Raw genomic sequence first — 14,104 nt, 5'->3', positions numbered from 1 at the left:
CTGAAACTTAATGGGGGTCATTTACTAAGGGCCCAATTCACGTTTTCCCGACGTGTTACCCGAATATTTCCGATTTCCCCTGAATTGCCCCAGGATTTTGGCGCACGCGATCGGATTGTGGCGCATCGCCGCTGGCATGCACGCGACGGAAATTGGGTGGCGTGGCTGAACGAAAACCCAACGGATTCGGAAAAACCGCCGCATTTAAAAAAAATGTGTGCACTTACCTTCACTCAGCACGGCTTGGTGTATTCCAGTGCGTTCTGATGCTCTTCAGCGCAGCAGCAACACCTGGTGGACGGCGGAGGAACTACCTGAATGAATCCCGGCCGGACCCGAATCCACCGCAGAGAGCACGCCGCTGGATCGCGAATGGACCGGGTATGTAAATCTGCCCCAATGGGTCTGTTTATGCCTACAACATCAAATAGTAATTCCTTTATTTATATAGCGCATATCGTACAACGCTGCACAGAGCTTGCCAAATCAGTCTAATCAAACTACCAGTATGTTTATTATTATTATTATTATTATTGTTATTATTATTATTATTATTATTATTATTATTATTATTATGATAGTAGCAATGTTTTTCCTATTTTTAATTTCTCCTTCTTAACAATTTCACCAACACAACTCTCATTTCTTGGTTTCGTAAGCAGTATATGATCGGATTAAATAGAGGAGTTACTACAATGTACAAAAATGCTATCAGTTTGTTGATAGTTAATGTGTAACCATCAGCTGGAACCATGTATATAGTTATTAGGGTTCCATAATACACGGTGACCACAATCAAGTGAGAGCTACAAGTGGAGAAGGTTTTTTGTCTTCCTTTAGCAGAAGAGATTCCGAGAATTGTTATAAAGACACAAATGTAACTGACAATAACTAAAATGAAAGGTATGGCAATGATAGGGATGGAAAGGATCATGATCTCCAACTGTAAGGCAAACTTAGAACAAGTAAGTTCCACGAAAGGAACAAGATCACAGAAAAAATGGTTTATCACGTAGGGGCCACAGAACTGAAGCTGACATAGAAAATTGAGAGTGATTTGGGTCAGGAGAAAGCCACAAATCCAACAGTAGATGACCAAGAGGCGCTGAACCTTTGTGTTCATGATGTTGTTGTAGCGAAGCGGGTTACAAATAGCCAAGTATCTGTCATAAGCCATGACTGTGAGAAGATGACATTCAGTGCACCCAGAGGCACAATAGAGGTAAGTCTGGGTTATGCATCCTTTAATGGAAATGGTAGCTCCTTCCAGCCAAATAACACGCAGCATATGAGGAACAATCAAAGTCAGGAACGTGGATTCAACAAATGATAATTGCTGGAGGAAAAAATACATAGGAGAATGGAGCTGATGCTTGATGGTCACCAACACAATGACCAAAATATTTATGATGAGTGTGAGGACGTATACAATCAGGAGAACAATGAAAAAAGCAATGGCCTTGTAGCCAGTAACTTCTGGGAAACCCAATATCAAGAGCTCAGTGGCTGATGATTTATTGCCCTCATCCATAGAAAGGTGTGATGTGATTTTCCCAAAATATTATGGATTTACAAATATATCACATGAAAATATAACTTTTTACTCCTCAAACAGGTTTTACTGTACAACCACACTAAATAAAACTAACGGTAGGGAATAAAAAAGGAAAACTACACTTCTTTCAAAGAATTACAGATATAGCGTTCCAAAGAAGGTCCCAATGGAAAATAAGAGTGGATCATCTGTGGTTTTTTTAATTGTAAAATTAATAAATGATAATCAATACGTTATATTTAGTGGTGGTCAAAAGAATCAATTGCACAAATAGATACAACATCAAACAACAAGAAGATAAGTCACATGTCTGTAAATGAGCCAAAATATGAGCCAAATAATTTTTTCATAATATGTGAAAAATATTTTTCTCTTGTTTTATATAACACTTCACTTCACAAGATTACACAGCAAAATAATGATGGGACAAATCCACAAAAGGGGGTAAGAACATTCATGGCATTAGCATCGAAAGAAAGCAGAAGGAAAGTATCAACATTTACTAAGTATCAACAATAACTAAGAAAAAAAACCTTTCGCAGAGCATTATCTAATCAAGGTAAACTCTTGATCTGACCAAAGACAGCTACCACCTTCCAAAACTTGCTTAAGTCCCTTGAATGCCACAATAGAACCTACTTACATCTCACATTGTAGGGTGCAACTGGCGAGAACTTGACCTCTAGAAAAGTTGGTGCTCGGTGATCTCCACTGTCTGTGGCAGCTCTGTAAAAGTTTTTGTAGGTGATGATAAACATAATGGGGCACATTTGCTAAGGGCCGTGCGCCAGTTTTCAGTAGGACACGTTCTTTCTAGTGCAAACTGCCAGTACAGGTATTTATGAAACTTCTGGGGCACATTTGTGGTGCACGCTGCACTATACCCAATGCAGCACAAATTTCTGAAGGGGGTGTTTCAGTGCTCAGTTGGACCATGCATAACATTTAACATGCAAAATAAGGCAGAAGTGTTTCGCATGCCCCATGTTAACGGTGCACCAAAAAAAAAAAAAAGTAGACTCTGTCGGAGCAGTGCTGGGGACACCAGATTCATGAAGAAGGGGCAACACAAATCATGAATCTGGCGCCCCCTGCACATTAGACAGGCAGTGTAAATATACCCCAATGAGCGTAATACAATCATAGACATCATCTTACCAGCAGAAACATGGAGCCTTATGATGCCTCAGTTATGCTGTTTAGGATCCTTCATTGGTTGAGCTGTAGAGTTACTCGCTGGATGAGAAGAACTTGTGCAGTATAACAGACCATTCATGTGAAATAAATGGAACATGTGGAGATGTCTGAACATTTTATTTATTGCAATGGGTCATTGGGGAATCCAGCACCAGTCCCAGCAGCTGTCCCATTCAGCCACCAAAACATGAAGAAGTAAATTGTCTTTCATTGTCTTTGGAGAATTGTAATTGTCCAATGTAGAATATTATATTGTTGTCAAATTCAGTCAATTAAATAAAAAATTGCCTGGAACTGATTTTGTAACTATCATTTTCTGATAGGTCTATGTGGGTATAGAGTCCAGGGGTCCCAAAACCTTTTACATAGGGTGCTGTTCACTATCCCTCTCAGACCGTTGGAGGGCCGGACTAAATATTTTAAACATGTAATTTTAAATTTAAAAATAAGTTTAAAAATAAATAGGGGCACATGTGACCACATCCGTAATACACTGGACCCCACTCAATTAATTATTTAATATAAAGCACCCCCTTGTTTACTTTTTTATATATTGGCCAAACAAATAAATTAATTGGGTTAATTAATTATTAAATATACTGGGACCCCTCCCCATTAATTATTGAATATGCTGCCCCCCCAATTAATTACTAGAGTGCCCTTCATAATTAATTATTTCCTATGCTGCCCATCATAATTAACTACTTCCTATGCTGCACATCATAATTAATTATTTCATATGGAACCCCCCATCATAAGTTATTTCATATGCTCCTACAATGAATTGTTTCATATGTTGGGCCCTGGGCTGGCAAAATCTTTTTACTGTTCTTTAATAAAAATAAAACCCTGGACTCACCTCTGATGACATCATCACACGGCCGCACATCCAGGTTCAAAGAGTGATGGGCGCCAGGGTTGTCTTCCAGTAATAGTGCTTGAGCGCCCATTTCCAGCCACATTGAGCACTATACAGTGAGGGACAGGAGCTTCCTGTCCAGACGGACGGAGGCCCCTGCCCGACTGCCGAAGACTGCGGTCTATATCATCGGCGCTATTGGAGTGCCAGCCTGGGGGCCCACAACCAATACATCCGGATCCGGGGGAGGGCGCTGGCACTCCAAGAGTGCCAATGACGACGGGGGACGGAAAGAAACGGTCCGTGGGCCGCATGTGGCCCGCGGGCCGTGGTTTGGAGACCCTGGTTTAGTCAGATAGGCAGGGACTTCACAAATATCAATGATTGTCCTTTTCAATGCTCTTAGATATAGAGAGGACGCTGCTGTTATTAGGGACAAGTGGAAATCTGAGAAAAAAATATTTTCAGAGCACTCTGGAGATCGAACTTAAGCTACTCATATGCTGCTACAGTAAAAGGATATTCTTACTGATTTTGGAGGATTATACAGTAATACCTGCAAAGACCAGACAGGAATATTAGCATTTACTGCAACATCTAGCAAGATCTTGAAGTTCCTGTCTGTGTATAGTTTTCAGCTCCAAAAAAATCATAAAGCAGCTCCTGTCACTACCACCAGCTGCAGCACAACCATTGCCATCACCAAGCAACACTGTCCATTAAGCTCTCCATCTCCGAAATAATGGAGAGCAATCATAAGTTTGACCCATTGCATGTATGAGCTCTGGTTCTGAATAGGAGCATTTCCAAACTACTGAGCTTTGAAATTCTCTGATTCAGGCTGATGAAGACGGACATAAATATCTCATGGTTGAGGCTGTCCCATTTTTTTGAATTTCCAAGCTGGAACTACGTTTGCCATCAGGCAGTTCCTGTCCTTCACCAACAGGTTATGCACAAAATCTGATGTGCAATGTGCAATGCTGTTAGTTCTGAGGTGCACCTCACACTTACCCATGGACCAGTAAGTACTGGCAGGGAAATTTCATCTTGTTAACTGCCAACTGGGTTAATGTACTGCCAGCTTGTCCATAGGCAGGAAGTGCTCTGGTTCATATTCTGCCCACACTGAAGATTGCCAGACATCACTTGATTCCTCCACTTGCCTCCGCCTCCTACTCCGCATTTTCCCCTCCTGCTTATTTTTGCCATTAAACCTCAAGCCCTACAAGATGGTGTGTAACAATGGCCATAACCTTGTAGTAGCTTTGGATTTCAGCAAATTTGACACACGTCCCATTGCTCATGTACTCAACTTGGAGGTGCAAAGGTTCTTGGCCAAATATACAGAGCTGCCGGAGCTGCTGCTTAAAGTGTGTGCCACATGTTCACACTTTCAATGTTCACCCTCTTCCACTGCTTGCTTATCTGCACTGCAGAAGAACTTTGGCAGGCTCAGCCGCGCATATGTGAAATAACAGCTAGGTGGAATTTACATATGCTTAAAGGGTTTGTCAGAAACAGCAGCCCAGAATGCCAAGATGAGTCAAAGTAATGATCAGCAGGACTTCACGGCCAACAACTTAGCCTCCACGAGGACATTTGTTCCGTGCTGCACAGCTTCCAACATGCCACAAATATGGTCAGTGCCATTTATGCCATCATCAGCTACCATCCCCATCTATCAACTGCTTGAAAAAGGTCTTCAGGCCATGATGGGGAATGAAATGGTGGCAGACGAGGAAGAAGATAGGGACGTGGTTCTAGGCCAGTCCACACAAGGCTCTCAGAGTGGGTTTCTGGATCAGTTGTCTTCTTCTGCTGTGTGCCCCAGTGTCTGGTCTCAACTGTCCTGGCTCCAGCGGCGATCCCCATAATGGCCGCGCTCCAGCGCCCGTGCTCTCATGCTCTAGGGCACGCTCCTTGGCTCTGTAAAATTTAAAGGGCCAGCGGACCGCTAATTCGCGCTAAAGGTTGGGTATACCCATTGTCCGTACCCAAGACTATGGCTATGTCAGGCTATATCAAAGAGAATCTGCAGAAAGGGTTCATCCTCAAGTCTTCATCTCCTGCTGGTACTGGATTCTTTTTTGTGACGAGCAAAGATGTCTCTCTCCACCCCTGTATAGACTATTGTGGGCTTAATAAAGTTACCGTGAAGAATCGCTACCCACTACCCTTGATCACGGAACTCTTTGACTGCCTCCGTGGAGCTAAGGTCTTCACTAAGTTGGACTTTCGGGGGGCATATAATCTCATCCGCATCCATGAAGTGGATGAATGGAAGACTGCCTTCAACACTCGAGATGGGAACTTCGAGTATCTGGTCATGCCCTTTGCGCCATCTGTCTTTCATGAATTTGTCAAAAACACTTTCAGAGACTATACCTGTGTTGTGGTCTATTTGGACAATATCCTGGTGTTCTCTACTGACCTGGAATCCCATCAGGCCCATGTGCAACAGGTTCTCAGTCGTCTAAGGGCCAATCACATATATGCAAAACTCTAGAAGTGCCAGTTCCACCAGAATAGTATAGCTATGTCAGGCTATATCAAAGAGAATCTGCAGAAAGGGTTCATCCTCAAGTCTTCATCTCCTGCTGGTATTGGATTCTTTTTGTGATGAACAAAGATGTCTCTCTCCGCCCCTGTATAGACTATCGTGGGCTTAATAAAGTTACTGTGAAGAATCGCTACCCACTACCCTTGATCACAGAACTCATTGACCGCCTCCGTGGAGCTAAGGTCTTCACTAAGTTGGACTTTCGGTGGGCATATAATCTCATCCGCATCCATGAAGTGGATGAATGGAAGACTGCCTTCAACACTCGAGATGGGAACTTCGAGTATCTGGTCATGCCCTTTGCGCCTTCTGTCCTTCATGAATTTGTCAACAACACTTTCAGAGACTATACCTGTGTTGTGGTCTATTTGGACAATATCCTGGTGTTCTCTACTGACCTGGAATCCCATCAGGCCTAGAAGTGCCAGTTCCACCAGAAGAGTCTTCCATTCCTTGGCTATACCATTTCTGACAAGGGCCTACAGATGTATCCCTCCAAGTTATCTGTGGTTAGCCACTGGCCTCGCTCAATTGGACTACGAGCTATACAGATATTCCTGGGTTTCACTAAGTAATACTGGAAGTTCATACCACATTTTTCCACCCTTGCGTCACCTATTGTGGCATTAACAAAGAAAAATGCTGACCCTAAGCTCAGGCCTCTGGGGGCTGAAGAAGCCTTTTCTAAATTGAAACATGCCTTTGCCTCTGCTCCTGTTCTCAGGTGGCCTGATATGGAGAAACCGCTCAAGCTTGAGGTTGACGCTTCTTCTGTAGAAGCTGGAGCCGTTCTCACCAAGAAAGTGCCCAATTGTCGAACCCTCACCTCAAAGACCTTTTCAAAGACTTGATCAGGAGCTTCTGGCCATAAAACTTGCATTGAAGGAGTGGTGTGATCTGCTGGAGGGAGCTCTTCATCTGGTCTGTATCTTCACGGATCACAAGAACCTCCTATACCTCCAGACCGCCCAGCATCTCAATCCTCGACAGGCTCGTTGGTCCCTATTCTTTTGCCATTTCAATTTTATAATACACTTTGGTCCAGCAGAGAAGAATGTGCCTCTCATGTCATTGGGGAAGAATCGGCTCCTCGTCATATTGTTCCTCCAGAACGACTATGGCAGCTCCTGTGGATCTGCGGCGGCTTCCTCCTGGCAAGACTTATGTCCAATCTGCCCTTCAGAAGAAGATACTAACTTGGGGACATTGCTCTCGAGTGTCTAGGCACCCTTGGGTGCAGAGATCTGCTACTCTCATATCTCGTTACTACTGGCGGCCAGATCTAGTCAAGGACGTTCGAGATTTTGTGAGTTCCTGCGCTTGCTGTGTCCGGAACAAGATGACACTGGTATTATCTGTCCCAGCTTCAGTGGCAAACTCTGTAATTTGAAGGGCCAGGGCGCTGCTAATTGGCGCAGGCCAGCTGCTTGCCCTATTAAGTTCCGGCCCCTTTCTGTGTTCCCTTCTGGATTTTTGTGCTTCGATGCCTGAGAAAAAGATGTATTCCAAACCCTCTGCGTCTATTCAGATTTCCTGATGTGACCTTGATTCCGTTCCTAACTCCGATTCCATGCTGCCTGTCCTGACCTATTGCTGTGTCCCTGACTGTGAACCTGTGCTGCCTGTCTTGACCACCTGCCTCTTCCTGACCTCGAGTTTGCCTCACGGTTCTGCACTACGCCTTGGCCGCCACCACGGGCAAAGTCCAGCCTGTGGAATGACCTGGTGGTACCACACTGCAACAAATCCAACATGCTTTGTGACGGGCTCTGGTGAAAACCAGGTACCACTAAGACTCCAGTCCCTGGTGTCAGCTTACATCATCGCCCATGGTGGTACAGTGGATCCACTACCTCTGATTGTGAGATCGGCACTGTCCAACCAGGGAACAGATTTGGAGCAGAAGGATGAGGAGGAGGTGACAATGGAATGTGACCGGGAAGATGCACAGGAGGAGTAGGAAGAAAAATCTTCCACTGAGTAAAGCCAATGTGGACATCCTAAAGTGTACTAGGATGAACCAGGGATTAATCCCATGGAACTTGGTTTTGCCAGTGTCTGAATAAAATGTAAATTTCACATTCCAGGAACTTTAACTTGAAATGTTGACTTTCCGCATTATCAGAAATTTAACCACAGTAAGAGGAAGGGTGTCTGGTATTTCCCAAAGCTTTTTTTTTTTTACCTCAGAGAGGATATCTTGATCTGACCTAGTCCCCATTGATATCAATTGAGTTTGTATTGCCAAATTTTGTAACTGTGGTAAACCAATGGGACCCACATTTTGACCTACCTGTTCATCTACACATATATAGAAACATCAGTAATTTGTAAAATATTAAAGTTTACATTTCTAAACTACTGTATTTATAAAAGATTAATTTGAATAGATTTTTACATTAAAACATTAAAAACTCATATTTTTTCAGAATATTTATCTCTGTTTATTAAGTTTACACTGCTTAATTGCATTGGGAGTGCAAGTATATTCCCTGTTGGTTTATTGATTTTACGAAAACAACCAATTCTCATGGCGTTCAATAACATATAAAAAACTAAGAGAAATCAGTGTCCACCATTAACCATGATAAGTGACCGGTACACATACAAGTATTTGATCCTCAAGTCAATGGTGACTGTAGATTTGGAATGTCATTCGAGTTTAGCAAGCACGGGCCTGAAAATCACGCAATGTTTCCCCAACTAGAACAAATAATGTTTCAGGACTGCTTTGGACTAAGACTAGACGTGTATAGAATCCAGCGGATAAACTAGTCACAGCGATTAAACTATGAGAGAAAGCAACCGGACAGTCAGTGAATTCCTCCTCTTAGGATTCCCAGATGTTACTGGTTTTCGAGCCATTATTTTATTTTCTGTGATACTTGTGATTTACACAATGACGCTCATAATAAACACTTTGGTCCTGGTGTTGGTGACCTTAAAGCCTCAGCTCCACTCCCCCATGTACTTCTTCCTCCAGCAGTTATCATTGGTTGAATTAATGTTCCTGACGGTTGTTGTTCCTAACATGTTGCGTGTTATATGGCTTGAAGGAGCCTTAATCTCCGTTAGGAGCTGCATTCTCCAGGCTTATCTGTATTGTGCCTTAGGGTGCACAGAATGTCACCTGCTCACAGTCATGTCCTATGACCGATACTTGGCTATTTGTGACCCTCTTCACTACCAAACCATCATGGACACTAGACTTCAGATTTTCTTGGTCATTTATTGTTGGGTCTTCAGTTTCCTTTTGACTCAGATTACTCTTAATTTTCTTTGTCAACTTCATTTCTGTGGCCCCTACGTGATAAACCATTTCTTCTGTGATCTGGCTCCATTTGTTGAGCTCACCTGCTCTCACAAGGCTACTTTTCAGTTAATGATCCTGATTGTTGCTGTTCCTTTAATTGTTATACCTTTTATTCTCGTTATTATAAGTTATATCTATGTTTTTATAACAATTCTTGGCATCTCCTCTGCAAAAGGAAGGAGGAAAACCTTCTCCACGTGCAGCTCCCACCTGACTGTGGTCACCATGTACTATGGAACCTTAGTCACCATCTACATGGTTCCAGCTAATGGAGATACCTTGACCCTAAACAAATTTATTGCATTTCTGTACATTGTAGTAACTCCCTTGTTTAACCCAATAATATACTGCCTGAGAAACCAAGAGATGAGATCTGTGATGAAGAAACTATGCGCTGTGGGGAGGTCAACAGTAGACACAGCACGGTTCTGATGAGTAAACTTGTCACAAAACTAACTGGATTGGTATTATATTTTTTTCATTTGCTTTAGATAATGATATTGGGTCACATTTACTAAAACAGCGCTGTTAGTACTATGTGCAGTTACCTGTGTAGTGTGCAGGGGGCGCCAGATTCAAGATTTGTTGCACCCGTTCTTCATGAATCTGGCACCTCCTGCACAAATATTTTAATGAGTCGGAGGCGCTTCAACCTACGTAAGCCGAGCTCCTCGTCTGCTCATCATCCCACAATAATCACAAGAATTGTACATCTAAATGACAGGAGCTGCAGCAGGTTTTGCATCTGGCACTGAAGTAGCCAAGTTCACGCATGTAGGGTTCGCACTGATAGTTCCCCCCATTGATGAGTTATACGCTAATGTGCTATGACCAGAGTATACATGACGATATCTTCACAAACCTCTAAGTAACCAATGTTACAAACTCGTTGATCGACTTTTATTTGCTTTTGAGAACAAAAAATTTATTTTTCTCTAAATACAGTATATTATAAGAGTCACCACCTGCAAACTCCATCTCGCTGCTCCAATGAGCGGGCAATAGCATTCGGTGCTATGAAATAGCTCCAAAAAAATTCCATTTGGCACTCCAGTTCATGTACAAATTACAAGCCTTTTATTTAAAATAAATACTAAAAAAATACTTTAAAAATCATATACAGGCAGTCCCTGTGTTACCTACAAGAAAGGTTCTATTGGTTTGTTCTTAAGTTGAATTTGTATTTAAGTCGGGACTGTATATTTTATAATTGTAAGCCCAGCCAAAATTTTCTTTTGTCTCTGTATCAACTGTATTTTAAAACAGTTGGGTTTTCATAAGAACGAGGATTGGCAAAAAAACTTACCGTATATACACGAGTTTTACCGGAGTTTTTCTGAAAAAAAAAATGTACTGAAAAACCATAACTCTACTCGAGTTAAGCTGGCAGGCTATATACTAGAGGGGCTGGCAGGCTATATACTTCAGGGGGCTGGCTGGCTATATACTACATGGGGCTGGCTGGCTATATACTACAGAGGACTGGCAAGCTATGTACTACAGGGGGCTGACAGGCTATATACTACAGGGGACTGGCAGGCTATATACTACAGGGGGATGGCTGGCTATATACTACAGGGCACTGGCAGGATATATACTACAGGGGGCTGGCACACTATATACTAGAGGGGGCTGGCAGGCTATATGCTACATGGGCTGACAGGATATATACAACAGGGGGCTGGCAGGCTAAATACTACAGGGGCTGGTAAGCTATATACTACAGGGACTGGCTGGCTATATACTACAGGGGCATGCCAGGCTATATACTACAGGGGGCTTGCTGGCTATATACTACTGGGGTCTGGCTATATAGTGGGGGGGCTGTGACCAATGCATTTTCTACCCTTTGCTTATTCTTGAGTCAATAGGTTTTTAAATTTTTTTGTGTTGAAATTAAGGGTCTTGGCTTATACTTGAGTCGGCTTATATTTGAGTAATTGAGTAATTATACGGTAATTGCAGACTCCTTTGATAACTGTTACAGTCGATCATTGTAGCCTAGGGCTAAAGTAGAGTAAATTACCAACATCCAGAGGTTCGTTTATAACTAGGTTGTCGTCTGTAAGTCGGGTGCTCTTGAGTAGGGGACCACTTGTATAGATAATGTTAAAATGAAAAAATATGGAATGTTTCACGAACATCTAAGTAAACAACATTACAAACTCATTGCTCAACTTTTATTTGCTTTTGAGAACAAGAAATGCATTTTTCTCTAAATACAGTATATTATAAGAGTCACCACCTGCAAACTCCATCTCACTGCTCCAATGGACGGGCAATAGCATTCGGTGCTATGAAATAGCTCCAAAAAAAACTCCATTTGGGCGCTCCAGTTCATGTACAAATTACAAGCCTTTTTATTTAAAATATTTTAAAAAATACATTAAAAATCATATACAGGCAGTCCCTGGGTTACCTACAAAAAAGTTTCTGTTGGTTTGCTCTTAAGTTGAATTTGTATTTAGGTCGGGACTGTAACCCCAGCCATATTTTTTTTTCGTCTCTGTAACAACTGGATTTTAAAACAGTTGGGTTTTCATAAGAACCAGGATTAACAATAAAAACAATAAAGCTTACCATATATTCACGAATATAAGCTGACGCTTTTCAGAACAAAAAAAGTACTGAAAAACTCTAACTCGGCTTCTACTTGAGTATAGCTGCCAGGCTATATACTAGAGGGGCTGGCAGGCTATATACTAAGGGGGCAGGCAAGCTATATACTATAGGGGGCTGGCTGGCTGTAAACTACATGGAGCTGGCTGGTAATATACTACAGGGGGGTTGCAGGCTGTATACTACAGGGGCTGGCAGGTTATATACTGGGGGGCTGGCAGGTTATATATACTACAGGGGCTGGCAGACTGTATAATACAGGGGCTGGCAGGTTCTATACTGGGGTGGGCTGACAGGTTATACTGTATATACTACAGGGGGCTGTCAGGCTATATATACTACAGGGGCAGGAAGGCTATATACTACAGGGGCTGGCAGGCTATATACTAGAGGGGCTGGCAGGCTATATACTAAGGGGGCTGACAGTTTATATGCTGGGGGCTGGCTGGCTCTATACCACATGGGGCTGGCTATATACTACAGGATGGTGGCAGGCTGTATACTACATAGGGCTGCCAGGATATATACTACAGGAGGCTGGCTGGCTATATACTGGGGGGGGGTTTGCAGGCTATATACTAGAGGGGGCTGGCAGGCTGTATACTATATGGGCTGACAGGATATATACAACAGGGGGCTGGCTAGCTATATACTACAGGGGTTTGGCAGGCTATATACTACAGGGGTTTGGCAGGCTATATAGTACAGCGGGCTGGCAGGCTATATACTGGAGGGGGCTGGCAGGCTATATACTACAAGGGCTGACAGGATATATATGACAGGGGGCTGGCAGGCTATATACAAAATTATTGAAAATCTGTTGAAAACAGAAAGCTAATGACGTGTTTTGGAAAATTATGTCTTTAGTCATAATGGATGAGGCATTAACTGAATGCAGTTAATTACAAACATGGTAGGAGGGACACACCCCAGCCCCGCCCACAACACAGATGACTGTGAAGATACAATCACAGCGGCAAAACAACCAATGTATGAAAATAATGAACAAAAATCAGGACGAGTGTCAGTAAAAGTGTCATAAATCAGATTGAGGACCTTGAGGAACATACGTCCAATGTAAATCTCTAAAAGGTCTCTCTGGACATTAAACATCTCCTTCAGTCTCATCCTCATGTCGGGGAGTGAACTGTATGCAGAGGCCACATATATTACAGCCCCTGCAGATAACAAAGGAAGCGCTGAACCCCCTGGATGTGAGTAGATGCTGTTGGGGTCCTTTTAGGGGAAAGAGAGGAGCGTTCTTCCTCTGAAGTCTGGAAGTGATCTGAAGACACTCATAAAAGTTGAAATGTGTCAGGGGAGGGATCCCGGGGGTCACTAGCTGTAGGTCAAGTGCATGGTACTGTCCATGTCCAGGAGTTATGAGCCAAAAGATAGATCCTGGCTCATACCATTATAGGGATCACTGTATGCCCTATGTTTGCTCACCCTGTGGATACATTTGGGAGGCAATACATTTTCTTTGCTCATGCCTAGTTTTCATGCTTACTCAGCTGATTTTTTATTTTTGTCCTTTTTTCTTCTGTTGTGCAGAGGATTTGGTTGATACATAACTTTGGCTATTTGGTGTTTTCAGTATATATCTGTCAAACATTGATGTTCTAAACTCATGCATGTATGGTATACAAAAATACATGCACATACTGTAAACATGCACATGAATGCATGTACAGTATATATACACACTTATAGAAGTGCAGAATACATATACACTAAGGCACATACTGTATTAATAAACACTCATTCACACACAGTACATATACACACTCATGCAAGTACAGGATGCATATGCACTCATGTGTGCACACTATACAGTAGATGCACACCCAAGCACATACAGAATACATAAATGCTCATGTATATTCTTGCACACACTGTATACATGCACACTCATGCCGAAACAGTATTCATACACATTCATATATGGACAGAATACATAAAAAACTTTTACATTTGTTACAACCGGGAGCTGAGGGG

At 42.5% G+C, this 14,104-nt stretch overlaps 1 protein-coding gene across 1 annotated transcript; it reads right to left on the bottom strand.

Annotated features, from left to right (window-relative positions):
- Positions 1-601: 601 nt before the first annotated feature.
- LOC140128741 (olfactory receptor 11L1-like) lies at positions 602-1,531 on the bottom strand. The gene has a single exon (XM_072150441.1). It carries the CDS (start codon positions 1,529-1,531, stop codon positions 602-604), a length of 930 nt encoding a protein of 309 aa, XP_072006542.1.
- Between the last annotated feature and the right edge of the window lie 12,573 nt (positions 1,532-14,104).

The sequence above is a fragment of the Engystomops pustulosus genome, chromosome 4 (genome assembly GCF_040894005.1).
Source record: "Engystomops pustulosus chromosome 4, aEngPut4.maternal, whole genome shotgun sequence".
Classification (NCBI taxonomy): Eukaryota; Metazoa; Chordata; class Amphibia; order Anura; family Leptodactylidae; genus Engystomops; species Engystomops pustulosus.
The sequence above is the reverse complement of the archived record's forward strand: the minus strand, read 5'-3'. Positions and strand labels throughout refer to the sequence as shown.